At 39.6% G+C, this 26,319-nt stretch overlaps 1 protein-coding gene across 1 annotated transcript in view; it reads left to right on the top strand.

Moving 5' to 3' along the window:
- Positions 1–26,319, top strand: part of LOC136344957 (titin-like) — a 156,383-nt gene that overhangs the window by 780 nt on the left and 129,284 nt on the right. Inside the window, exons 2-23 of the mRNA XM_066292892.1 lie at positions 141–307; positions 465–663; positions 2,880–2,993; positions 3,313–3,487; positions 3,533–3,784; positions 3,841–4,081; positions 4,135–4,313; positions 4,366–4,531; positions 4,830–5,028; positions 5,082–5,260; positions 5,308–5,511; positions 6,024–6,321; positions 6,586–6,816; positions 6,950–7,097; positions 7,148–7,266; positions 23,536–23,658; positions 24,501–24,647; positions 24,701–24,852; positions 24,901–25,028; positions 25,083–25,271; positions 25,823–26,079; positions 26,131–26,311. Of these exons, the coding sequence (XP_066148989.1) occupies positions 144–307; positions 465–663; positions 2,880–2,993; positions 3,313–3,487; positions 3,533–3,784; positions 3,841–4,081; positions 4,135–4,313; positions 4,366–4,531; positions 4,830–5,028; positions 5,082–5,260; positions 5,308–5,511; positions 6,024–6,321; positions 6,586–6,816; positions 6,950–7,097; positions 7,148–7,266; positions 23,536–23,658; positions 24,501–24,647; positions 24,701–24,852; positions 24,901–25,028; positions 25,083–25,271; positions 25,823–26,079; positions 26,131–26,311 (4,045 nt within the window). The 5' untranslated portion in view covers positions 141–143. The remainder of the gene's footprint in view (positions 1–140; positions 308–464; positions 664–2,879; positions 2,994–3,312; positions 3,488–3,532; positions 3,785–3,840; positions 4,082–4,134; positions 4,314–4,365; positions 4,532–4,829; positions 5,029–5,081; positions 5,261–5,307; positions 5,512–6,023; positions 6,322–6,585; positions 6,817–6,949; positions 7,098–7,147; positions 7,267–23,535; positions 23,659–24,500; positions 24,648–24,700; positions 24,853–24,900; positions 25,029–25,082; positions 25,272–25,822; positions 26,080–26,130; positions 26,312–26,319) is intronic.

Genomic DNA, 26,319 nt, shown 5'->3' on the forward strand with positions numbered 1-26,319 from the left:
TATTCAGGTACAAGATGTATTTCAATAGTTGAGGTACTCACCAACTGCTTGATGTATACATGATTTATCATTCCTTGTACGGATACGTGCATATCTCTTTACAGAAGTAGGCCAATTTCGAATTATTAATATTGTTTCAGATCATGGATGAGAAACCTGATTTGTCCTGCCTACAAGGAAACTCTTCTATATCTCTCCCCGGTGGCGTTGATAAAGAAGGTCGGCCATTATTCCTAGTCACAGTACCACCAGAGACTGCTTCCTTGCAGATAACCGCACCTGTAAAATACTTGCTTTCTATATTCAGGTAACTACTTAATTACAAGCCATAGGAGCAGTGATTAAATCTTTTTTATGGGTCATTGTGTTCGAGAACAATAATTAAAATTTTTTTTGTATAAATACCGTTAATTGACCACAGAATATCTGCATGAACATCAACTTTCTCCTTTAATGCATTTCAGCGAAGCAACAAAAAAGTCCGGATTTACTCTCGTTTTGGATGCTCGTAAAGGAGCGTGGCGAGCTTCCCGGGGGTGCATTAAACAGGTCCTAGGGGCGTTTGCTGAGGGGCAGCTGAAAAGACTTATTATATTGAAACCTGATGGATTTTGGGATAAACAGCGGGTTGAGAATTGTACCACACCCCATGCCGATCAAGAGGTAACCACATACTCAATTCTTTCGCACTATATAGAACGTTCTTTTTAGTAGTCGTACATACTTGACATTTTATATTCGCATTAAGAATTCAGCAATAAATTTTCATTTGTGCCTGCCAGTCAATAGATATAATCTTTTATAGGTCAATATTGTTCATTAATCACAGGTATTCAACGGCGATAATGCTATGCCCACATAGCTCATGCTCCGTCAGGTTGCGATGGAAATAGGGTACAGCTTGAAACAGTTTAGTTATTATGGCTGCTGAGTGTTCGTAGAAAAATTTTTTTAATGGTGGTCCGTTGTTGGTTTATTTAGAAGAGGAACAGGCTAAAAAGTCCATTTTTAAAGCTACAGGGGTTGAAAATAATGGCACTCAAAACAGTGATGGTACGGTAGATGTTCTGATTGGGAAATGAACGCAGAACCACCTCCACACGAAAATAAGCTTTCACTGAACAAAATTTCCTCCTGTACCTGTTCCCGGGGAGAAATTGCTGAAATTGAAGTTTAACGTCAAGAGAAGAAGGAGCATACCGATCTATGTGGTCAGTGTCCTCCTTAATGACTTGAAGAATCTATTGAACCTTCTCGGGAAAAAGCATTAGTTCAAAAAAAATTTTCAGGGATTTTACTGTAGAAAAAAATTCCATCAGTCTCAGTTGAAATAATTCCAGAAAACGAGAAAGAATCGCCTCAGTATCTTTCTGTTTTCACAAACTTTTTTCGAGATTTTATGGGATTTTCGAACCATAAGAGGAAAGTTTTGAAAAGAAATTGGCCATCACCTCTCCATCACTACCCCCTTCACGTCTCTGAAAAAGGGAATTCGCATGGTGTTCTTATTACATACGATTGTAGCCCTAGTAGTACCCGACCTGATACTCAAAAAAAGTTTTGGAAAATATTGCATTATTTCTCAACACCCTTTGAGACTGACAAAATTTTTCCCATTCAGCGATATTTCATGGCTTCTATGCTCTCTTTATAGTGACACGCTTTGAATGCTCCAAAATATTCTTCGGACTCCACCTCTTCATTAATGGCAAATCTGTTTCCACCGAGCCATTTTTTCCAATTTGGAAATAGAAAATAATCTGAGGGGGTTAAATCTGACAAATAAGGGGAGTGAAGAAAACATGCTGAATCCAAGTTGAATGATTCTGGGCATCGCGATAACGGAAGTGTAGACTGGTTCGTTGCCTTGATGAAACAAGGCTTTCTTCTTCGCCAAATGCAATCGGTTTAAAAAAAAATTTCGCTCAAACACCTGTATAACATTCTTCCTTTATTGTTTTTCCTTCAGGGATATAATAAATAAAAATTATCCTGCATGCATCACAAAAAACCGATGCCATCATCTTTCCTGCAGGTGGAGCGATTTTCACCCTCTTTGGAGCCGATTCTCCCTTCAAGTCCAATTCTCCCTTTGAGTCCATTGCTTCGACTGTTCTTTCATCTCAAGTGTCACATGATGGATCCATGTTTCACCGCAGAAATTGCTGAAAACGTCGTTCTTGAACTTCATTGGGCCCATTTGAATTACGTACACGGTTTCTGCGGGCCTGAGTAAAAGTTAGATGATCATTTTGGGCGAATTCAAATGCCGCAGTGATTCGTGCAATCGGATCTTTCTCTGTTTCCACTGGCGTTTCATAAATCAGAGACTTTATATGGCCTTAGAGAAAGAAATCTAAATGTGTTAGATCGGGTGAGCTAGGGGGCCACGAAACTGCAGCACCTGTGCCTATCTAATGTTGTTCGAACTAACGATCCAAATACTGATGGGTTTGCACAGAAAAGTGAGCAGTCAAACATTCACTGTCGAAGGTTTAATGAGACGCTTTTAAGAAGTTCAGGTTTCAAATTTAATTAAAGTAACTTGATAAAACACGTTTTTGCGCATAACTGTCTTAAAGTATTATAAGGCTGCAGCGTCTCGAGAAGATATTTCCGGACATGGGTTCTTACACTCAGATCCCTTCTATTATTGCACTGGACCATCCTTAGAAGTTTGATTCCGTAGTTCTGAAACACGCTGTATATGTCAGGTCGGATCCTTCTAGGGCTATCATCGTACGTACTAATTATAGCAGCATTATAGCTCTAGAGACCATCCGCTCTCAGCAAATTCCTTTCGTATACCTAATAACTTGCAATTCACCACATATCCCCTGATATAATTAACATAATTTATCATGATAATTGAATTCCAGGTCCTGTTTATCCCTAGATCGCGCCTGAACAGGTTTGTAGAGCAGTCGCAACTTCCTGTTGAGCTGGGCGGAGGACTGATTTACAACCATGAGAAATGGATGGAAAACCGACAGGTCAGTTTCATATTTTTTTGGCAGCAAAGTGAAAGCTGGTAATCAAGCTCGTGCAAAATATAATTTACGTCTGCAAGTTCCGAGATTGTTGAACTCTTCCTCCGTTTGTTTAACGAATTAAAAAACAGCCTTGAAGAACTGAAAAACTCGTTTTATCTATAGAAGTGTGTTTTCTATAGGTTTTAACATGAGCGGTCAGAAAGGCAATGATTTCGTATAACGGTGTTCAGAAGAACGCATTTGAAAGTTTAATTTATGGGACTATATAAATAGTCTTTTCCCTTCCTGTGTTTTAACTAGGAATTATCATGTTTCTTAGCGAGTGGAGGAATTTTACAAGGACGCCGAGGTGACCGTGAAAGAATTGGAGGATTTGCGACAACATGTGATAAGAAGCAAAGCACTTAGAGCTAGTCAAGTCGAGGAAGCCATAAATACAAGCTGTGATATGGAAGAAGCTACACAGATGCTTGTATACAATGCTACTGAGACAGGTATTTAATCAAAATGGTCCTTCTTAGATTCAACGATTTTTGCAGGCAAAGAACTAGTTCAGAACATAGAGTATGAAAACCGCACTAGGAAACTATCAATTGAGCACATAGACAAGATAATTACACCTCAAGACACTCTAGACACAATCGAGAGAATTCACAGCATTGTAAATGACATAAGACAGAGACAGCAGGAAATCGAGGCCAATTGGAGTGAAATGGAGAAATCTCTCAGCGATACCAGAGACTTGCTTGAGCTGAAAAAGGCGATTGTTAAGGTCACAAATTGGATTTTAGGTAAATATCACCAACAGCACGTTTTGTATCGTCTAAGGGAATAAATGTACCAAAAGGTCCTGCAGAGCAGCTGATGAACTCGAACCATAAAGTCGGATACGACGTTGCTTCAGCGGAAGAACTGAGACGAGAGCATGAAGCAGTTGAGATTCAGTGTCTTGAGACTTATGGTAAATACGCGGAGCTACTGCACAGAATTAGAGCCATTGAGGGTGGGGACAATTTATCAGCACAGCAGCAGGATTTGCTATCTCAGAAGGAATTCATGGATTTTGTTTGCAAAAGCTTCGCTTTTAGGTCTTTTTTCCTCCCAGAAATATTTAAAAAAAGTTAAATTCTTTATCTTTTAGAGTGGAGAAGCGAAGAAACATCCTCATCACCTCCCTTCGGTTCTTCAGACTAGTCTCGGAATATTTCGACAAAACTGGAGAAGTCTTTGACTCACTGGTGATGGACAGCACCATAATCGATGATTTTGACAGAGCTGCAATCAAATTAGCTGAGCTGCGGGACAATCAACTGTATTTAGGTGCAATTTTCAATTACAAAGTTAAACAGGGATAAACTAAACGTTGTTGCAGATTCAATTGAACATGAGCTCAGAAGAGAGGGAGAAAAACTCTCAGACATGTTGTCAATGCCCATTAAAGATGCTTTGGGGCAGGAAGTGTCTGCTGATTACAGCGAGGATATTGTGAATATTCATGATGTATTGGATGCTACCGTTGCAAGGAAGAATATCTTTAGGTGAGCGATGGAGATGTTTCAGATGAAAATTGACTTGAGAAAATTTCGCGATAATTTTAAGCATTATTTAATGTGTGGTATTTCCATGATGTTAGTGAGTCTCCGGGGATTCAGAAATATTAAAAAACAAAGGGAAAATTTCAAGGATATTTGAGTGATTTTTCCCATGTAGGATCAGACAAAATCGCCTTTTTTTAAAAATTCTTCATGCTTTCCTTCTCCCATTCTCTCGGAACTGATGAGGGCTAACAATTGATACGATTTAAGGATTTCTTCTGAGGTGATTTATTTTCTTCAGTGACAGTGTGGAGTTACAAAAAGTCACCCTTCAGCAAATCACTCTTATAGACCGCTATGAAACCGACGCCCACCAAGCCAACAACTGGCTCGAAGATATCTTATCTGTGATGTTAAAAGATCATGGACACGTCGGCTGTACCGTTTCTGAGATACAGTCTCAGAAAGACGAACACCAGATGTTTCAAGAGACTGCTAAGGTATTTCATCTCGAAAAATTGCGTTATAAAGTCTCAGACGAACTTTTCATTAGTGTACGTACAATTATGGCTCCCAACTCTTAAACGCATCCCTGCAGCTTCGCCACTCCTGCAAACTGCCCTTAAATAGTCACAACAAACTCTACCACACTTTGAAGGATAACTGGCAAAGGATCCACAGTATTGGTCAGGAACAAATGACTCGTTTACGAGTTTCAGCAGTATTTCATAGGTACTATAATGCTCTATGACACTTTATGGCTTAACACGTTAACACAGATCAGTGGAAGATCATTGCAATCAGCTTCGCGATTTACGTGAAGCAGTAGCAACAATCCCCGTCTTGAATTTATCCAGGAAGAGACAGAGGATCCAGCAGTATTTCCAGGAAAGGGAGAAATTGATGGTGGAAGTTGGGAGGATGGTGCGACTGGGACGGCTTCTGAGGAGCAGATTGAAAGAGCCGCTATATGAGGAAGAATCGTAAGTGTTTTTGTCTGGATATGTTCAGTTTCCAGAAAAAAAAACCGCTCAGTGTAAAAGAGAGATATAATTTTCGATCTAATTTTGACTTCTAAGTGGAGGGGTCGGGTCAGACGCCAGTTGTGACTAAACCGGCTTCAGTTTAACAACTTCCAGGCCCCGTAAGTAAGAAAAAAACAATAATGTTGCCGATTTTATGTAACTTTTACGTGGGTAAACGAACCTTGCAAATCTTGTTTATTTTCGTTGTGCTTCCAGTACCACTCATATTACATTGTGTTCTAAATTTACTCTCGGATTAAAACAAACAGCAGGTTTAATGGGTACTTATGTTTTCATGTGTTTTGCTTCGAAAAATATGTCCGGAGGTAGTACCCACGGAGTGTAAAATTATCTCGGAAAGTATTGAATTTCCGTGGATTTTTTATGGTTAAAACAGTTCCCTTTATGACCTATAAAACTAACAACTTTTTGCCCCAAAAATCAGTTGACTGTACCTAGATTTCCTACAGGTTCTTCACGCCGCTCTTACCACCAGATCATCTCTCGGACGAGTTCCATCAGCTCTGTCAAGACTCCATTAAAAATAACGAGATTTCCATTGAAATCATCACAGAAAAGCTTTTGGAAGTGACTCAACTCTCAGAAGAACTGGATCAAGCCTTGAAGAGCGCTCAGGAGGATTGTATCGTCTTCTCTACAGTTCCTAGTTCTAACACCACTGCCTCTAGTGAGATCAACAACAACTCTATATTTGAACTAGGGAAAAATTTGACTATGGATGAGAAACAGTATTTATTTCCACTAGATGTAAGTAGTACTCTAATCATGGATGAGATTCAAGGATAACTTCATCACGTCTAGCCACATCTGAACATCCTCTACGAGATATTTAGATACTGAACCATTAGCTCCATTGCCATTTTATTGCGCCCTTGCCAGATGATTGTGTTAATTGTATTGTTGATATTGACCACGTCTACATGGCATTCTTCACATTATATGTTCCTAAACTCTCAACTCTCTTAACTTCAGCCTAACTCCCCTATTAAGACTACTTTTTTATGTGCTTAGGCGAAAAAAACCGACGACCAATTGCGATCGGACGAAGAATTCCTAACAGCTTCCGACACCACCCTGCAGCATTCCCGTTCGTCTTCCTACAATACTGCTTCAGAATGCGAACAGCATTTCGCCTCATGGTGGCAGCACGGCAAAGATAATATGAGGGAGAATACTGAGAAAGAGAAAATGGTTTTGGCTGTGGGATGTCCTCCTGGAGGGGAGCTACCACCTACAAAAGAGGTGAGAGACTCTGCTGTAAAAAAACCAACCACAGGTTATTTGGTAGGAGTTTCCTCCCTTTAGGTGTGGGTAATTTGCTCTCTGCCTCTTAAAATAGAGTCTTTAGTTTTCCAACTGAAACACTTTCGTTCAGGTCCTGAAGTCCTCTCCTGCAGTGCCTCCAGGCAAAATCGTCCGCGAAGTAACTGAAACCACTCACTTCAAAGTCCAACAACAGCACAATTTGGGCGTGAAATCCTTCGTCCTCACTTCAGAAATTGTGAAGGAAAAAGGAGCCGAAGGTATGTAAAAAGTCTCCACCAATCCTCGCCATTGCATAATCCATTTCCAGCCTCTTCGACCAGGGAAGAAACTGTCAAATATCGAACCGATGATGGGAGAGAGGTTTCAGTAAGGGTTGAAAAAGAGAATACCATCAATCCCGAGGACGTTGTCGCTCGAATGAATGAGGTAGGTGTGTTTGAGGCAGATGATGCTTGGAGTAACTATAGCAGCTATAGGAATGTGACGCAGCAAACGATTAAAAAATTTATGCTTAGCTGAATAAGCCTGTTCTTCTGGTCAATATGTGATTAGAAACCGAGCCTAATTAAGCTGAATTGGATAAGTGAGCTAAGGCTTGAATGAGTTAATAGAGGATTTCTTTATACTAAGAATGTCTCGAATTAAGTATGGAAGTGAAAAGTAATATTTTGTGCCAATTTGTTTACTTATTTTTGCAATGCTAAATATATTAATTTATTTTTCTGTTATTCTGGTTTGTGTGTTTTAGCTGCCGTGCGCGGTCATCTAAGCTTCTTATGTTTTGTGTTTTCAATGTTATTCTTTGCGCTTTGTTGCCTTTAATATATATATATATTTTATTAATTGCATGTTCGTTTCGTTTCCTCCCTTGCCACCTTCGGTTCAAGTCAAAGTCGAACTCCGTAACTTCATAGTTAATTACATTGCGTCTCTCATGAACCCTCGCTTTTGCCAAAATCTCTTGACACTAATCTCATACAGAATGATGTTTTGCATGTGCTAATTTATCAGCGAAATGTTTTACGGTCCGCCAGCAGAAAACTCAATTTTCAGAGGTTCGGTGTTATTTTTAGGTAAATTTTCATTGCAAAACTGAGGTAATGGCATTTCTTCAAGGATTGAAGGGTTACTATTTCGGGAGCTATCGCTCCATTTATCAGCTAAACCGCAGTGAAAAATCCAAATTGAGATATTGCTCAGCGAACTTGGGGCGTTGTTTCGACAATCCGAGTTCGACCAAATTTCAAAATATTTATCTCCCAAAAAGCGTTGGAGGATTCTCTTTTGGCACATGTAGGCACTTGTCGGTCCCGTTAAAGTGCTGACCACACGGTCTAATTTCGAAACTTTTCTAGGGAGTTACACGGAAAGGGGCATGAGTAAAACCCACATGTCATCTCCAGAATTCGGCCACGTTAATAAATCTGTATCTCCCAAATGAAACTCTCCAAAATACTCTATTGGTGCAGCTAACCACCTACATCTTCCATAAATATGCTGAAAACGTCAGCTCGATTCGCTACTCCATTTGAGCACTCTCGGCAGGAGAAGCGGTACCTCGTTGCTAATGATCGAGGCATTCGTCAAATTTCAAAATTCTCAGCCTCAAGTTGAACCATCTAAAATGTTCCTTCTTGGTACATCTGGGATGGGTACACCCTTGAAAAACTGAAAATGCGAGCTAAATTCACTTCTGTGGCGAGGAGCAGCATCGGCAGAAGAAATAGGGCGTTGCTAATACTCGCTAAAGATGGCCGAGGGCTCGACCGCCTTATTGAGACATCTGAGCCCGATTTTCGGACATTCGGGTAATCCGAATTCGTCTTAAACCAGAAGGGAAGTTTAAGAATTGTTATCAAACTCCGGCCCAAAAGTGTCACAAATTGTATTTAACCAGAAGCGCATTTATCTCGTTAGATTTCGGTCGTCTGAGATCTGAACTAGCCCGAATTGAATCTCAGGGCATTGAGTCTTTGGAGGTCAAATTATTGACGTTTCGTCAAGTTTGACGTGGAAAATTCGGTTATCTCGGACAATAACGTCGGTAATGTCTAAACCTATTAAGGGCCGCCAATGGCTTGGTTTCACTGAAGGCTATCCATTTGGTAAAGTTGCCATCGTTTCAGTAATTCGGCCCTTAGTTTGAAACGTAGCAAGTCACTGGAGATGTACCTTGAAAAAATGATAATTATTACTCTATGGATACGGTTAATTTAAATATTCTTCGGCATAAAGTTAAAAATCCTACTGTTATCTCGGATGTTAGCGACTACACTGTCGATTCAAGGAAACCCAGATGGACGTTGTCAATAAACCGACGTGTTTGATATGTAGCTTCCCATTTGTTTATGTACCCCCCATTTAATTACGAAAATAGATCGACTTTCAGCCTCAAATCCAAACATTAAAATTCTATTTGTAACACTGGCAAACACATGTAATCCTCATGCTCATGACTTATCACCCATGTTACACCGTAAGGACAAAACTCGCATGCTTACTGGAACCGACAATACACATATATTCTAAGTATTTTAATGTTGAAGCTAACTAACTAAACATAAATAATATCGGCCAAGGACTTGTGACCTGCATAACAAAAGCAATTTGCACTAATAGTTCATTTGATTGCGAGGAGTAAAAGTGAGCTTTTTGCGATGAGTCCGGAGCAGTGGAGGCGCTTTAAGGGCGGGTTCGGAGGTGAATGATTTTACAGTTTAATACCGCTTGGAAAAAAATTCTATAGAGCTTCGATCATGCAATTTTTTAGTAGAACACCTGGTATATTTTTAGAAGCTCTAATTACTGGACCGGATGGCGTTTTGAAAACGGTACTAAATAGCGATGATTCATAATGTACATTTCCCTATAACTATTTTCTTTCTGACCCTCCAGTTGCAAAACCTCTAAGTGCACATTGCAAAAGGGAATTTTTAAAAACGACACCCTGGTCTGCCCTGTCACCGGAACTCGTCTTTTTTTAATGGTACACCCAGTATATTTTTAGATTTACAGAAACTGTAACCAGTGTCGATTATGTCCCGTGCTTGTCTCTTACGTTTGTACTGCATGTCCGAGAGGAGTTTTAAAAATCAACTGCGGCGAGTGCGGGAAGTATTCGCACAGCAGAGAATAATGTAAAAAGCAAATTATTATATGTTTTTACAACGCTAAATTGATTGTAAATATATTTTGACCATTTTAAAATATATTTTTTACTTGAAAAGGAAAAACTACTTTTAGCGGGTACGAAAATAACAAGATAAATAAGTAAATGAGCAAGAACAGATTTGCAAAAATCATCCGTGCACCTCTGTATTTTATACCTTAAGCTGTGCTTAAGACATGATCTGAGCAATGGGCTATTAAAAAAGCAGAGGCTCTTCTATTTGGCAAACTTTTGAGCCTCAAAATCCGATTATCCCTTTGGGTGTAACTCTTTGTCTCCCTGATCCCGATCTTCTGATTAGCAGACCACTGTGCTGATAGGCACGTAGGCTCTTACTAAAAACTCTTACAGTTTCACATTTTTCTCGAGCATCTCGTCTCAATGCTAAAATTCTTGCTACGTCAGGATTTAAAGGCATCAGGAGCTGCTAAATGAACGCTAAAAACAAAATCAGCACTAAACTATGAAATATACAATTAAATGTAATTTTTTAGGTCTAATGAGCTGAATTCGCGTTACTTCATAGAAGCAGTAATTATGAGACAATGCGGAATAATTAACATATCAGGTTATTCTAGATAGATGGGAGACCCCGAAGTAATGCCTAGCGGCGCCACCGGGGGATCCAGGGTGAAGGGGGAGGTTTTCAGTGCGGAGGCGCCCCATTATGGGGCGAATCCCATGTAACCATTGCCGACAACCATCAGGTAGTGCCACCTATGAAGGTTTTCCTTCCCTATTCAAAAAAAAAACAGATAGATGGCAGAAGCAAATATTTTGAAATTTATACACGTCTGAAGAAGGAACAAAGAAATTTTAGAGATATCTGAAAATGTACAATTTGCAACACAAAAAGAACGTTCAATTACAATCTTTTTTATTTTCCGGGGTCCAACTTCTTATACTGTCGATCATTTTTTCAAGGTCACCTTCAGTTATCAATTGTGGTCAACTGCGTTTTTTCAAATGGAATACCCAATTTTTTTGAAAATTCAAATTCTATGTTGACAGGAAAAATGTTTATACAATGTACATGCTTACACAATTTATACATGTTTTTATAAATGTTTATTCAAACATTTTTTGCCGAAAGCGATAAAATTCATAATAACACCAGATATGAACCAAAAATAGACTCTACGAAAATGTATTCTATTTTTTCAAATGTATCATTTTCGGATGAATCAGGCTTCACAAACCGCGGTCAAGTGAATCGCCGCAAAAGGCAGCGACCATGGACTTTGAATATCTAGTGTGGTATCTTAGGTAGATATCTGATTGGGCCATATTTCATTGATAGACACGTCAATGCAGAAAAATATTGGAATTTTTTGCTAGAGGATTTGTCGCACCTTGAAGAAGTTTGTTCAGAGCGAAGGTTGACAATGCGACTTCAACGTGGTGGCTGCCCGCTCATTATGCCATAAATATCACAGAAGTTTTAAATGAACATGCGGAACAACAGGGCGTGGTAGTGCAGTTAACTGGCCAGCTCGATCGTCCGATTTGACTCCATCAGATTCTTTTTTGTGGGGTCATTTGGAACGTATCATTTATGATCGGGTGCCGACTATTGCTGAAGGCATGAAAATTCGGATCAGAAACGGTTGTCGAAACGTCACACCTGAAATGCTAGATAATACCTCATAGTCACCTCGAAATAGAATTGTCAAGTGTCTTGAACGGCAGCGGCACCACTTCGGGCATTTGTTGGAACGATTCTTTTACGATAAAAATTTAGTAATTTAACTAATATTAATAATAAATTGAATTGCTTAAATGCCTGGGTGACGTTTAATGAGGCGTTTATTTTGTATTTTGTATTATTATGAATTTTATCGCTTTCAGAAAAAAACTTTTCAAGTAAAAGCTTTTTATTGTCAACAAAGAATTCGAACCTCTGGGTGCTCCATTTGGAAAACGAAGTTGGTCCCAAATGGCAGGTGAAAGTGACCTTGGAGAACAAATTTTACTGCACAAAAAGTTGAGCCCCCGAAACTGAAAAAGACTTTTTAATCGAACATTTTTTTTTTTAATAGATCTTCTCGATTTCAAGACATTTCTTTGCCCGATTTATCTGGAATCACCCGGTATACGACCGATTAAACTTCTCGGGAAACAAATTGTCCAACGCGAACCGATTATTCCCCGATTATTAATTTAATTTCTAAAGTTACTTCTGTTTCCTTGAGCGACCTAATTTTTCTACTCGCCAGTGTACGAGCTGCTGTGCGAATGCCTTCTGTACTGGTCGTACCTTCGTGCCGTCACGATTCTATCACCCAAAACTCCACGTTCTAGGGCGTGATAGAATACAACCTCCGGCATATGTTTCGACGTGTACGAATTGCAATCACGTTCCATCAAAACGGCAAAACCGCGATGGGGAATGGTACTTTTGGTGAAGCATCCGAGACCGGTAGGTCAGAAACAACAAAATTTGGGTCCGTTTTGTTGGGTCTTGACGATGACCAACCAGATCTCCTGCGGCACCACAGCAGGGCCGCTTCGGTGGCGGCAGCAGAAAATCAGCACTCGCAGCAGTGTGTTTCGCGGCTCGCACCAAGTTCGATCACCAACCGCGCTTCATGGCGATATAAAAATAATTCGATTCGAATGAAAAACGTCCCGGTTTTGTGACTTTTGCCAATTAGGTTTAGTGACTCAAACAGGAAATTGTGCCATGGATAGTACCAAGCGACCCGCTGAAAATGGGGAGAGTTCCTCGGTTTCGGCCGCAATGGCCAAAACCACCACCATTAGTACCATCGCAGTGCAAAGTGGGAAAACTAGGATTGTCATCGCATTACTTCATGTAGGTCCCTATACGCAACCCAAAATCTAAACACCAAGTGACCCACACCGGCCTTATCTCGTAAATAATTAGCGCACATACTAATGCCCATTAGGAATTGCCGGTGCGCCTATAGAAGAAAAGGAGATCGTTAAGTCTGTAAACTTGTTAGAAAAAGAAAAGCTTATCGTGCCTAAGTAACTGTGACTCGAAATGTAGGTCTAATAAGCCCACCTGTTGCGGTCTATTGTAGACGGACAAACACATACATTTTTCATAGATCAACGGTGTTTGAAACACAACTTGGCTACCGGAAATGGGGCAAAGAACCATAAACCATAGAATAAATAGAAACTGATTTGCATTCCGCCAATCATCGAAGTTCCAATTTGCATGTTATGTCGTTGTGTGGGATTTTACCGATGTAGTTGAAGCTCAAGATTGCGGTAAAGCGAGTGAGAGTTCTCTAAAAATGACAGAAGTTTACAGGTGTAAATCCTTTTTTTTCACGTTAAATTCATCGAAAAAATCGACTTTTTTCGAGTACTTTAGTCGTACACCACTTTATCACACTCAACGGTTTCAAATTACCCTTTCCCAAACACCTACTTTTCAATTCTGCTTAACGCGGAAACGTGTTTTGCTTCGAAATTTTACGCCCGTTGTTTCCATGCAGTGCTCTTCTTGTTTTAAAAAAGATAAAAATCACAAGAATAGATTAATCTTGAAGTGATGTATAATGTATTTAATAATGCGGCCTTACGAGGTTCTCCCAGCTTGAATACATTTTGAAGGCGTGTGGTGAGAATTGATTGCGGAGAAATTTTTCATGCATACCGAGTATACGCGCTTTCTACTTATTTTGTATAAAGAACAACATTCTTTGAAGGCCTTTTTTGCTCGCAAATGAAGCAAATATTAACATGACGAGAAGAGCTTGACCGGGGGATTTTGTCCTGCAGCGACGCATAACGTGCCGACCCAACGGGTGCTGAATTGTTTCAACAAAAAATTGCATCTCAAAAGCTGCTGAAAAGTGACGAAAATGTCCATTTTTCACGGTCACCGTTTCGGGACACTGTAGCGCACTTTCCCTAAAGCCTCATACAATTCGACCTATTGATTGAGCTCTACATCTGTAATCCTGATATGACGCAGCTCGGACACCCCGAGACCTCCGCTGTGGCCACGAAGGCATTTTCACGGCTTTAGGACCTCAATTGGGCTCTTTGGGCTCAAATAATTATCGATATCGATCGATTGTGCAGCAAAACGGCAGGTCAAGCAGCACTTAAAAAACTTAAAGTTAAAAAATCGGCACAAATAAAAAAAAAGTGACCACTAACCTACCTGCAGTGGGCTACGCCAATGACCTTTTATGATGAAATATATTTCTTGTCTTCTATATTTGCGCCAAATTATCTTTTAACTCACTTATCACCAGGGGCGTACGAGATAATGGTCGAGATTATGTGGACATGTCCGATAAATGGCTGTGTGATCAGACACATGGTGCAATCGCGATTTAGTCTCGGATATATAGGGTGTTTCTGGCTGAGTGCCCATCTAGAGAACCGCGAAAGCCAGAAAATCGCGATTCGATATGCAGTCACTTAAGCCCAAGATCTATTAATTGAAAATATTTTCAAAATGGCGATACTTCCGGAAGCACCTGAAATTGATAAAAAAAACGTGTTATTTTAGCTTCAATGGCTGTTTTTTTTTAAATTTTTTTTAACACTACGTTGCGTTTCATGTTAAGCTTACGCAACATATTGATAATCTAAAATGTTAACTTTCAGAGATAAAAATAGTTTTAAGTCAAAATTGGCAAAAATCTGTGTAAAAAAATAGGTGACGATGAAATTAATAAAGATTGGTTAACGAGACTTTTGCCAGTAAAAACTCAAAATATTACTCTTCATTATTGTCAATATCATTGACAATCATCTACAGGGTGGTCTGCAAAGTAAATTGAACTAGTCCAAACACAAAAAAAAATCGTTCGCTTCAAATGGGTCGCCCATTTGAAAAAAACATTTTACTACATGGGTTAAAGCCCATTTCATTTTGCATTCAATCACGTGGCATTTTCCTATTCTTACATAAGAACTGTTTTGAGTTATTTCAATATGAAATTTGAAAATTAAAAAAAAATTATTCAAAACATAGTTGCTTCGTGCTGTATTTTCCTTAACTGCATGCAGACAAATGATTTCAATAAGAAACTTGCTATTAATTTTCAGTGCTTCCGGACGTCCCGCCATTTTGAAAATATTCTCAATCAATAGGTCTCGGGCTCACGTGAACGCGCACCAAATTGTGATTTTCTGATTGTGGCGGTTCTCCGAATAATTCTAATGAGCGCTCAGCCAAAGACATGCAGGTGGTGCTGTGCCTAGTGCCCCACTAGCCCTCAGATGCGCCACTGACTGTAGGGTCCTGTATGATTTGAAAACAATGCATTTTGTGCCCCTAAAGACAGAAAACAGGAACAGAAATGCCCTAAAATATTCTTTTAAGAAGTTCAAATCGCGAGTTTCCAGTCAAAGTTCAGGGGCGCGCTAAGATAATTTTTGCTTCCATGTACCCAAACCCAAGACAGGGCGTCCCGTTTTCATTTTTTTTTTTTTGGAAATTTGGCATAGCTGCATGCATCGAGAGACACTAACGGAGTGTAAGTCTGGAAATACTCAAAACGCTCTTTTTCCAATTAATCCGAACTAACTTCAAGTTTTCAACTCTGCCGGTAAAACTTCAGAGACGTGCCCAAGAGGGTTTCTCGCAACCAAATCTTCGTTATTAACAATCAACTTGCCGACGACTATTTTGGTATACTCGCGACGGCTAACTGAATGAAGATACGCCAATGAGTTTTGCACAAAATGACTTTTATATCACTAGTCAAAGTTTGAGCGTCGATATCTCAGGACTAAGTAGAGCAAATGTATTAAAAAATATTTCGTTGCTCCTTTCGCTTATTATACAATTTTGAAAGAAGTTCCATACCGAAGGTGCCAAACCTTTTACACCGCTCCAATTCTCATCAATCGCAAGTAATTAAATAAATCAGCTATTTATAACCGTGTCTGGATTTTTAGGCTGCAAAGTTATGAAGCTAATCGAAAGCTAATGCGGCTGAAACGGTCGGAATTGAAAACATGTACACTTGCATAAACAGGAATAGGCATTGGTCAGGAAAATGGGAATATCCAGAGGTTTGTTTCCTGGCCACCAGACTTCTGCGAGGGTGGCACCGCATATAGATCTTCATGAACGTTCTGAGTTTAATGAGGAAACGAACTTGGGAATTACTACTTCTATTAAGATAATCAACGAGATTGAATTTAAATAAACCGTGACTAAGACAATGGACTATGATGTAGACTAATATCAGGGCTCGTGATGGTATCGGCCTTGACTCCTTTGCACTTTTATTCCTATTTGGACAAATCGCTTGGACCGGTTTTGGGCAACTGAGAGAAAAATCTTCTTAATCTTTTTCAATAAGGCCAAAAAATTAACACTCCGTATGGTGTCGCTATAACCTATCGCCTTTAACTATTCACGTTTTAATAAAACCATTCAACCATCAACCAGCCCAACACCTACTGGCCGTTCCACTGGAAACGGCGACTATTATGTCTTTACTGTTAATAAGATCATTACTATTTATAGACTTCGAAGTTTCAAAGTGTGAATAATTGTATCGTTAACCTTTTTCTGAGATTATTACGAAATCGATTTTCCTCTTGTAGTTGAGAGGTTCTTGTGTCAAGTATAAGATTCGGTTGCGCAAAGGTACAAGAGAGATTGCCGGACACTTAAGTACGTTTTGGCGTATAAAATGTACCCTCTCCAATCACCCTAGAAATTAATAAATCGATTTAATACCGTGCCCGTGTATCTCAGAGACTGCAAGAGACTACATGCGTATGCTTAGGCTTTTTGGAGCCAAATTTTATGAATCTGTGACGTGCGGTCGGTCAAAAATCGCGAATTTTCCGGCGGGTTTCGCTGCAATCCCACAGTTTTGGCAACTCCATAAGCGCAATCACCAGTCCAAAATCACCTTCAAAATAACAAAATTCACGAGTGCATCCAATGTATCGCGGAAACTTGAGGAGCTTGCGAGAAAACTTGCTGAGGCCGTTCACTTCCAATATTTAGTCCTAACTCGCTCTGACGTGGAAAAGCTCAGCAGTGGCGCGCGTCGGCTCCCCTTTGGGAACGCGCTCGCTATTCCAGCTTTCTTCTCATCAAAATGGAAAGGGTCCTAATTAATTGGATCATTACAATAATTAGCGATTAGTGTCCCACATACGTAGCTGCGAGTTATTATTATTCTGCGTGACACACCTCGCCCATAACACTTTTATGGACGATGTCCATCCAAGCTAATGGCGATTACTTTAGTGTCGGCTCAGTCACCGCTGCTCCATTTATTCCGGCAAGGGCAGTTTTAGTGAATTTTTCTTCCGCCGTGATGGAGATATGAGCCCGCACCTGCCCCCTCTCAACCGCTATCGGCCAGTATTTGACCTTCCAAGGAGGTACTGTTACCAAAGGACAAATCACTGAAACAGTTGTTAATTTCAATTTAAATTGGCATTGCCGCAATTAATAATTAATTGCTTGTCATTTTGCGAGTGACCGGATAATTAGTTTTTAAATTAAATCGCATCTGCGACCGGCGAGGTTTGCCATGTACCAACGCCGATATGTTGAGAAATTTTGCGAAAAGTTCCCATATAAATTAATGCATTCTACATGGTTCTGTAAGATCAAAGTGCAGTGCTTTGTGCTGTTCAACAAGCTTAAATGACCAGTCGAAATAATAAGCCCACAAATTCATCATGTCGACAGTCGAGCAGAAAGTAGGCCGTTCGCTTTTACTCATTTGTGTGTAATCGAGATTAGGTTTGGCGACAATAGATTGTGGGCTTAAAAAAGTTTAGCATTGACGCATGTAGGTATTTTGATCCTATCTAGCCCGAGTATCGGGTCTGGGAACCCCCCGTAGAGAATCGTGAAGTCACCAATTAACTGCGATTCTGATTTCATGCTGGCGCTTTATACAGCGCTCGGAAAAAGTATCGCGGCACGTTTTCAACTTTCATAAACCTGACATTTTGAAAAATTCTTAGACACGCATTATTTTCGATGTTCGAATTTGTCGCCCCTATCCAGCTACCCCTAACTTCACTTTCAAGTGGGAAGGCGCCATCGCAGAATATGAAATGAAAGGCAATCGAACAAGGATTACTCAAAACTAGAACTGGATCTACAGTTCACTTCAGAGAAAGAACAGAGTCTGTATCCTCAAAGGATTAAAGTTGTAGCATTCGCTTTCTGGACAGAACATCCATTATTATTTCAGTTTGAAGGGGAGTAAAAAATGGGAGGAAAACACGGAAATTCCCAATCGTCTTCAATGAAAATCATTTTCAGATACAAGAAATTTTGGTTTTCATAGAATTCATCAGTAGCCGAATTCAGTTTTTAGCCATCTACCAGAGTTAAAATATAAAACAACCTGATAGTTTGTCTGACAACCTGAGAAGAGAAATTTTAATTTCCTTGAGGTACAGAGACCGGGAAAGACTCCACAAAGAGTCATGTCTCACATTTAATGGGAAACGTCCAGACCGATCTGTTAATGGAAGTGCAATTTGTTAGATGAATGAAAAACTTCAACAAACTGGACGTGTGAAAACTGCTTCAAAATGCGAAAGACGTCGAGCAGCAACTGGTGGCGATAGAGCATTAGACAATCTTTCATCTATCGATGAAAATCCCGTACGGTCTATCAGCAAACTTGCCCGTGAATTTGATGAATTCTCCAAAGCAATAGGCAATCTTTCAAAACCAGATTCACACAAAATTCCCCTTACCCAAGAGTTGATGCCTTAAAGATTTTGATCGCAAGATGGAAGTTTGTGAATTGATGTAATAGGCATTCATGATAAAAGCTTCTTTTCTAGATTTTTACTTTCGGATGAAGCGACGTATGTGGATCTATTCATCGACCTCATTGTCCCTACTGGTCACCAGACATTCGTCATTGGATGCAGACTCTGCATACAAAACACCCGTAAAAATTCAACGCATGGATGAGCATACTCGGCCATCAGTGCCTCGACCTATTTTTCGTAAAGGGGAACTTAAACCACGCATCATACCTGCACTTGTCGCGAAACGAAATAGTTCCATCAATCGCGCAATTTTTCCTGGAGAGAATGGAGAACAAGCCAATAATACTCCGTTCCAATAAGATGGTGCACCACCCCATTGGGCTATGGCTGCGAGAGAATATTTTGATGAGATATTCCCTAGGAGATAGATCGGTGCAATAGAATGACCGCCACGATCTCCAGATCTTACGTCCCTCGACTTTCTCCGGGGGGTCACTTAAAAGGTTCCCCATGCAAATAGAGACTACAAAATTTATATGATTCACGTCTTAGGATTTGCACAGAATTAGAATGAGTAACAGAGGCAACGCTGTACAATTGCATAAAAGAGTTCGTGGCACGACTGCGTTGTTGCCAAATCGTTTTCGGAGCTCGATTTGAGGATTTATTGTAGAAACTTCAATTTTCCTCGATGCGTCAGCGAGTGGCTCTATTTTGCAACGAATAATTTTATTTTTTAAGGTATCGGTAAATCCAATTTCACTTCGGGGCGTACCGTTGTATCCCTTATTTAATTACCTTCCATTTGGAAATAAAAACTTGGTGAGGGCTGATGGACAGGGGTGAAAAATTTGAATATCAAAGACAATGCAGAAAGTGCCTTTTTTTAAATAAAATCACACGTGTTCAAGCATTTTTTTTTAAACATCAGATTTAAGTAAGTTACAAAAGTGCTGCAATACTTTTTACAAGCGCTGTATGTAAATTGACCATAAAATTTAATTTAATCACAAATGTCTCCTTTATGGCAAAATATGTACTTCCATTAATAAGTCAAGGCTGACCACAACAACTGGGAGATGTAATAATGCTGCTATATGGAAGATAAACCGTAGACTTAATGGTTTGAAGTCGACAGATTGCTTGGAATAGAAACGTTTCGGTCATGTAAAATTGTTACTAAATCACGAGGTTATTGCTAATGAACAGCGGAATTTAATTATTTTATCAACCAAAGATGTAGTCTGAGGTAAAACTGAATGAAATATACGTAACGGCACGCTTAGGAGCTTTCAATGTGAACCCGAGCTGACCTCCATCCAATTCAATCACTTATATCTTTATTAACCTTTAAGCTCTCGATGGGAAATTGCTCGAAGCTCAACTGTGATTGATGACCGTAGGTCCACTCTTTGATTTAATGCGAGTGATGTCTCAGTCCTCAAACTTGTTCAGTTATCGTTTTGCTCCCGTTGGAAAAATTCGTTGAAATTTTTGCCTTTTCTGTGTCTGTTAACCCGCTTCTTCAGCACTCGAGCTTCAGCGCTTCGGAATCTCATCTAGCCCACACGCGGAACTTGAGAGCTTTATCAAAGTATGCACGGTAGCTTGGGGGCGCATATGCTCGTTTTTTTTTCATTCTTAAACTGCAAATCGGTCAGCCCGGATTATTATTAGATACTTAAAAATAACCGTGACACAGGGAAATTTATTTCTACAGCAGCACTTTGAAGGTTAGTCATACAAGTAAAACAAACCTGTAGAATAACAAAAATATTGCATAAACCATAAATTGACATTTTGTTTTATTTTCGTTACGACTTGAGCGAGCTTTTTGGACGACAACGAAAGAAAATTGCTGCGAAAGCGAATTTATGCTCCCCTAAAAACCGTATTTGTTAGAAATATCGAGAACTAAGCTCGGATTTCTGAATTTGATTCAAACAATCATAATTGTGAACGTCGATAGGTACCGCAGTGTAATTTCGAACTGCGTTACGAAACACGAAAGAAGAGCTTACGTAAGAAGCAGTCTAGAAATCGCGAGGTGAGATTCTTGACCATATTTGGAGATAATCGGCCATCAAGCAATCGGCTAGAATTTGTCGGTTTAATTGATATTGCAAATAAGCAGAAAAACGAAGAAACATTTAAGTAATGCAGGGAGAGCTTTATTAAAAGATGCTAATAGGTCCCTGCCAATATACCCGAAAGGGGACGGTTACGTACACTATCATAGGTGAAAAACGACTTGACCATAAACTGAGTTACTCCAGGTATTTGCTGAAGTCATAGCAGGAAGGTCGTTCACATAACTGTAGTAATTAGCGCTATTCAACATCTCATGCATATTATACAAGAGCGGCTTGGCCCCTGCATGATTGAACACTTGCCGGAGGGTCTTGTACGTCAAACTCGAACAAACTCCTGATTATTATATTCGAGAACAAATTTAGGCCAAATTCGTTTATGTAAACCGAAAATTGCACGAGGTCATCGACTAAAAATAAGCCGATTTAATGAGGGCTATTTCTGACCCGTATTGAACCGCGATGGTGCATCTGGTTTGATCCAAAATAGACGAGTGGGATGTGAGGAGTTTGGAAAATCTGATCTCTCTAGGAACTTGGGGAAATTGCTGCCAAAGGCTTGTCAATGAGCGAATGGCGATCCTAATAGGGAACATTTAGAATTCCCAAGGACAATGGTCGAAAACGTGAATTTCTGGCAAAATTTGGGGATTCAAACATTTTTTTTGTGAATTTCAGTTCGCATGTGGGCTCTTGGAAACTGTGATTTTAGGCCCATCGTCTAAGCTCCAAATTATTTTACCTCAAATTGGGGCGGTACCAAGGTTTTCTCGTAGAAAGAAATCAAGCCGTATTATCCATTTTGGTAGATGTGCAAGTCGTCCTTACCGGCCTAGCACTTAGCATAGATATTTGGCCAAACGCCTGGTCCTTCCAGCGTTCCAGTTATCCAAAAAATAATGCCAGAAACGCGATTTCTGTCTAATTTTTGTTATATTTCAAGAGATAAAATATAATGTGTGGACCTAGGGACTCGAGCGTCCTTTAATCATTTAGCAAAGCTTTCCCCGAGTATTAAAAGCTTCTTGATAGATAATGTACTATTTGCATACAGTGCTTGCAAAAAGTATTGCAACGCGTTTACAGCTTTCATAAACCTGATATTTCTTAAAAATGCTCAAACACGTACAATTTAATCTAAAAAAAGGCGTTTGATGCATTTTATTTCATGTTCAAATTTTTCACCTCTAACCAGCTGCTCTTACTAATTTTTTACTTTCAATTGGAAAGATACCCATAATAACATGTCATACCAAGGGTAATTCAACAAGGGATACAACGGTACACTCAGACTGGATTTCCACTTTCCTTGAAAAAAAGGGAACAAAATCCATATTCTAAAAATATTAAAAGTTCTAATCTTGGCTTTTTAGATAGGCAATCTATTCTCATTGAACTTTGAGCGAGGATCCAAAAACGACAAAATGACATAAAAATCCCAAATCGTCTTTACTGTAGACAATTTCTTCCATACAAAATGTTTTGGTTTCCATAGGATTCGTTATGAGTTAAGTTCAATCCTTAGGCACCTACCAAAGTTAGCATATGAAAAAACTGGAAGTGCGAAAGCTGCTGCAAAATGTGAAAGATTTCGAGGAGTAACTGGTGACGATAAGACACTAGAAATTCTTTATCTATCGATCGGAACCCCATCAGGCTACCAGCATTGTAATTTGTCTGCAAAATTAGTAAGCAATGTTTCAATACGGGAAAAATTTCATCCTCATAAAATTTCTCTCACCTAAAAGTTAACACGTGAGAATTTTAATCACAGGATGGAATTTTGCGAATTGATGTGAGAAAAAGGCATTCAGGATAAAATATTCTTTTACAGAATGTTATTTTCGGGTTAAACAACGTTTTCCTTAAATGGACCTATTCAACGGCCTAGTCGTCTCTACTGGTCTAAAAACAATCCTCATGGGATGCAGACCCTGCACACACGACATCCACGAAAAACTCAATGCATGGATGAGTAGAATCGGTCACCAGTTCATCGGGCCATTTTCCATAGAAGGGAATTTAAACAATACATCACACTCGCACTCAGTGCAAAACGAAATACTTCCATCGGTCGATGGAATTTTTCCTGGAAAAAACCGGCAAAAGTAGCCAGTAATATTCGGTTTCAATAAGGTGGTGGAACACCACATGATGCTATGACTGTGTGGTGGTCCCTTGATGAGATTTTTCTTAAGAGACGGATTGGTAGAAGAGGCGCAATAAAAAGGACGCCACGATCTCCAGACCTTAGGCCTCGCGATTTTTTTTTTGGGTTAGTTCAAAGTTTCGTTTATAGAAATACACCTTAAAGTTTAGATGATTTACGTATTAGAAATCAAATAGAATCAGACAGAGGTAATACTAGATAATTGCATCAAAGACTTCGAGAACGACTGAGTTCTTGTCAAATTGAACCGGAGCCCAATTTGAGCATTTATTGTAGGAATTCCAATTTTGCTTGATGTAACAGTGAATGGCTTAATTTTGCCTCTAATAATTTTATTTTTAAGGAGCTGTAGATCTGAATTCACTTCTGAGTGTGCCGTTGCATCCCCTATTGAGTTCCCTTCCGTGTGATTTACCGCAACGAGTACCTTTTGGTTTGAAAATAACAAGTTATTAGAGGTAGCTGGTAAAAAGCTAGTAATAGCAGACACGATACATCTATTAATCAGAATTAACCTCGTCGAAGCAATGTTTCTGACCAAAACATCGTTGTTTCAGTGCGGAGACTGGATTCACTTGAAAATTCTCGAAATCACCCCAGAACTGACTACCCTCGGAAACACACTTCCTGAAGCACTGGAACTACAAAAGGCGCACAATGAAGTTTTACGACAACTTCAAGTAAGTAATACTGCAATGTTGACTAAGGCGCTAAAGTGGACCTTTTAGCCCCTGAAGAAGGTGTTGTCTTCGCAAATTTAAAGGTTCGTTCTAGTTTCGTTCAAAAGGTGGTTCAACTAAGTTTGGTACCAATTCTTCCTGGTCTATAGAACTTTCATGAGAACATCTAAACAATTTTTCGTCACGTAGCGAATTCAAATAACAAATCTCGGTATTCTTAGTTTATACTTTTGAACGTTGCTATTTGATCTCAAATAAACATAGTTCAACGTTTCATTATCCCAAACCATGCAATATTTATATTTCAATTTACAGAAATAGCTGGCTTATATTTCAGAGATTATTTTCGAATCAATTTTCCTAGAAATTCCGCAAAAGTCCTCGATTTATCAATCGGTGTTAGCTATTCCTTGTTGCCTTAGGCAGGCCTCATGCAAATTGCCGGTTTTGTTTTGACTAGTTTGCTAATGATATTCATAACATCTTGAGAGCTTGTTTTAACACCTTCGGAATATGTACATCTGCGACACTGGTTTTAAGAGTATTTACCTTACTCATTACCTAAACAATGTTTCGTTTTAGCTCATCATTTTCGAGCAGTTTATCAGCGGATTCATGTCTTTTTCAGCGCACGTAATTTGCATGATATTCAAAAGCTCTTAAGCCTTCTCTGGTCTGAGCTTAAAAATCGCATTCCCCGAACGAAAGCAAAACCTATAATAAAGCGAAGGACCCGGTGGGCGTTCTGGTCGTACCACCGATGCGTGGGTTAACCGTTTTCCTTTATTTATTTGGTTTACGCTTCATTGTGCTATGAAGCAATAATCTTCGTTCTTTTTCAGAACAAGCAAAGTCCGGTGGAAGAGCTGCTTAGACAGGCAGACCAGCTTATTGCCACTCAAAGACCCAGGGCTGAAGTATATGCGGCTATGGCAGAGTCCCTCGGTAGAGCCTGGAGGGACATAAACTCAACTCTAGAATTGCGAAAGGTAGTTGGATTCGCGATCGCAACATTGTAATTATCAAAACATCTTCTGTGCAGCTTATTCTAGATCTTAACGTGCAGTACCACACCAAAGCCCAAGAATTCTTCGAGAAGAACGACTCCCTGGAACAAGCTTGTGCAGCTTCGAATGTGCCTGCGGAAATTGAGGCTGTGAGGACATTCTTGGGGAACATTCATGAGATGAGGAGGTGAGCTTTGCCTATAGAAACTGCTTAGACTAAAATCATTCGATTCAGGTCGTTACTGGAGAGCTTAATGGGGACTCTGCAAATTGGGAACACTCTTCTGAGCAAGCTCAAAGAACTAGGGGCCGAAGGCACACTCGATTCGAGACCCGACCGAATACGATCTTCTATTAACAAAGGTCGGTTTTTTTCATTTAAAGAAAAGAAAGTTAATGAAAGATTTGTTTCTTCAGCGATCTCGCAGGTGCAGGGATGGCTGGATGATCTGCACGTAAAGAGGCAGGTCCTGGAGACGATGTTTAACAGAAGAAAAATTCAGCTCGAGCAATGCTTAGCTTTAGCATTGTTGGCAGCTGATTTAAAGGAGCTGGAGGATATATTGCAGAAGAGGAGGAATTTATTGTCACATAGCAGTCAATTAGGCAAGAAGATGAAGAAAGAATTTCGAAATTCTGCCTTGACAGCGATAAAAGGCGTGAACTGTTTTTGAGGCTCTTTATCTCGGAAACAGTAAGAGATAATTTTATGCTAAAATTCAACTTAGATGGTTTCTGTGCCAAATCCTTTTTGAAGCTCTGTGACTCAAAACATTGAGATATATGAACAGGGAGATATGAACTAACAATAGTCCCTTTGATTAAAGGATTTAAAAGTAAAAAGAAAAAAACAAGATGTTTTATTAAGGAAAAGCGAGATTTTGATGGCATCAAGGTGGGGAATTCGAAAATGGAGGTTTTCACAACATTAAATTTGACATTTAACACTTTTATCGCTGGCAGGGCAGAATTATTCGGCATAGTTAGGTTGAGATTAAATTCCCTACGTATTTTTCAAGTCTTTGTAGTGTTCAGGACAATTCCAGCATCCGCCCATCTCTCCAGACAAACCTAAAGAAACCCTTATCTAGGCTTCTATTTTATCCATAATAAAATTCTTAATTGTCACTCACTCTCGTATTGTTTCTAACTTTTAGGTGACTCCTCCTCTAGTGCAGAACTATTACTTCACGAACACAAAAAGCTCCTCCCAGAAGCTCAGCAGCTTCAAGAGCGAACTCTCAAAATCACAAAAGCTACAGAACAACTCCTGGCTTCAGGTTGTTTTGCTGGCGAACAAGCCACTCAAAAAGCCTATATAGTATTATCATCTACCTCAGATTATCTATCGGACTTGCAGCATAGAGAGTCCCTTCTGGAGAGGGTCATCTTATTTTTCAGAACGGCTCAGACGGTAGGTTTTCCTTTCCTGAGTCAAATCACAATTTAGAGGTTCTTTTTGCAGGTGCTAACTAGGCTAGATCAACTGGAAATTCAACTAAAAACTTCAGAACTATCAAAAAATTCTCCGAAACTCGCCGAATTGCATTCGCAATGTGCCAGGACTATTGAAGAATCAACTGCTGCTCCTATCGCTGAAGGATATAGCATAATCCAGGTTGCAGGACACTCTGGAGAAAGCGAAGGCAGGTTT

This window comes from Euwallacea fornicatus, chromosome 18 (assembly GCF_040115645.1).
Source record: "Euwallacea fornicatus isolate EFF26 chromosome 18, ASM4011564v1, whole genome shotgun sequence".
Classification (NCBI taxonomy): domain Eukaryota; kingdom Metazoa; phylum Arthropoda; class Insecta; order Coleoptera; family Curculionidae; genus Euwallacea; species Euwallacea fornicatus.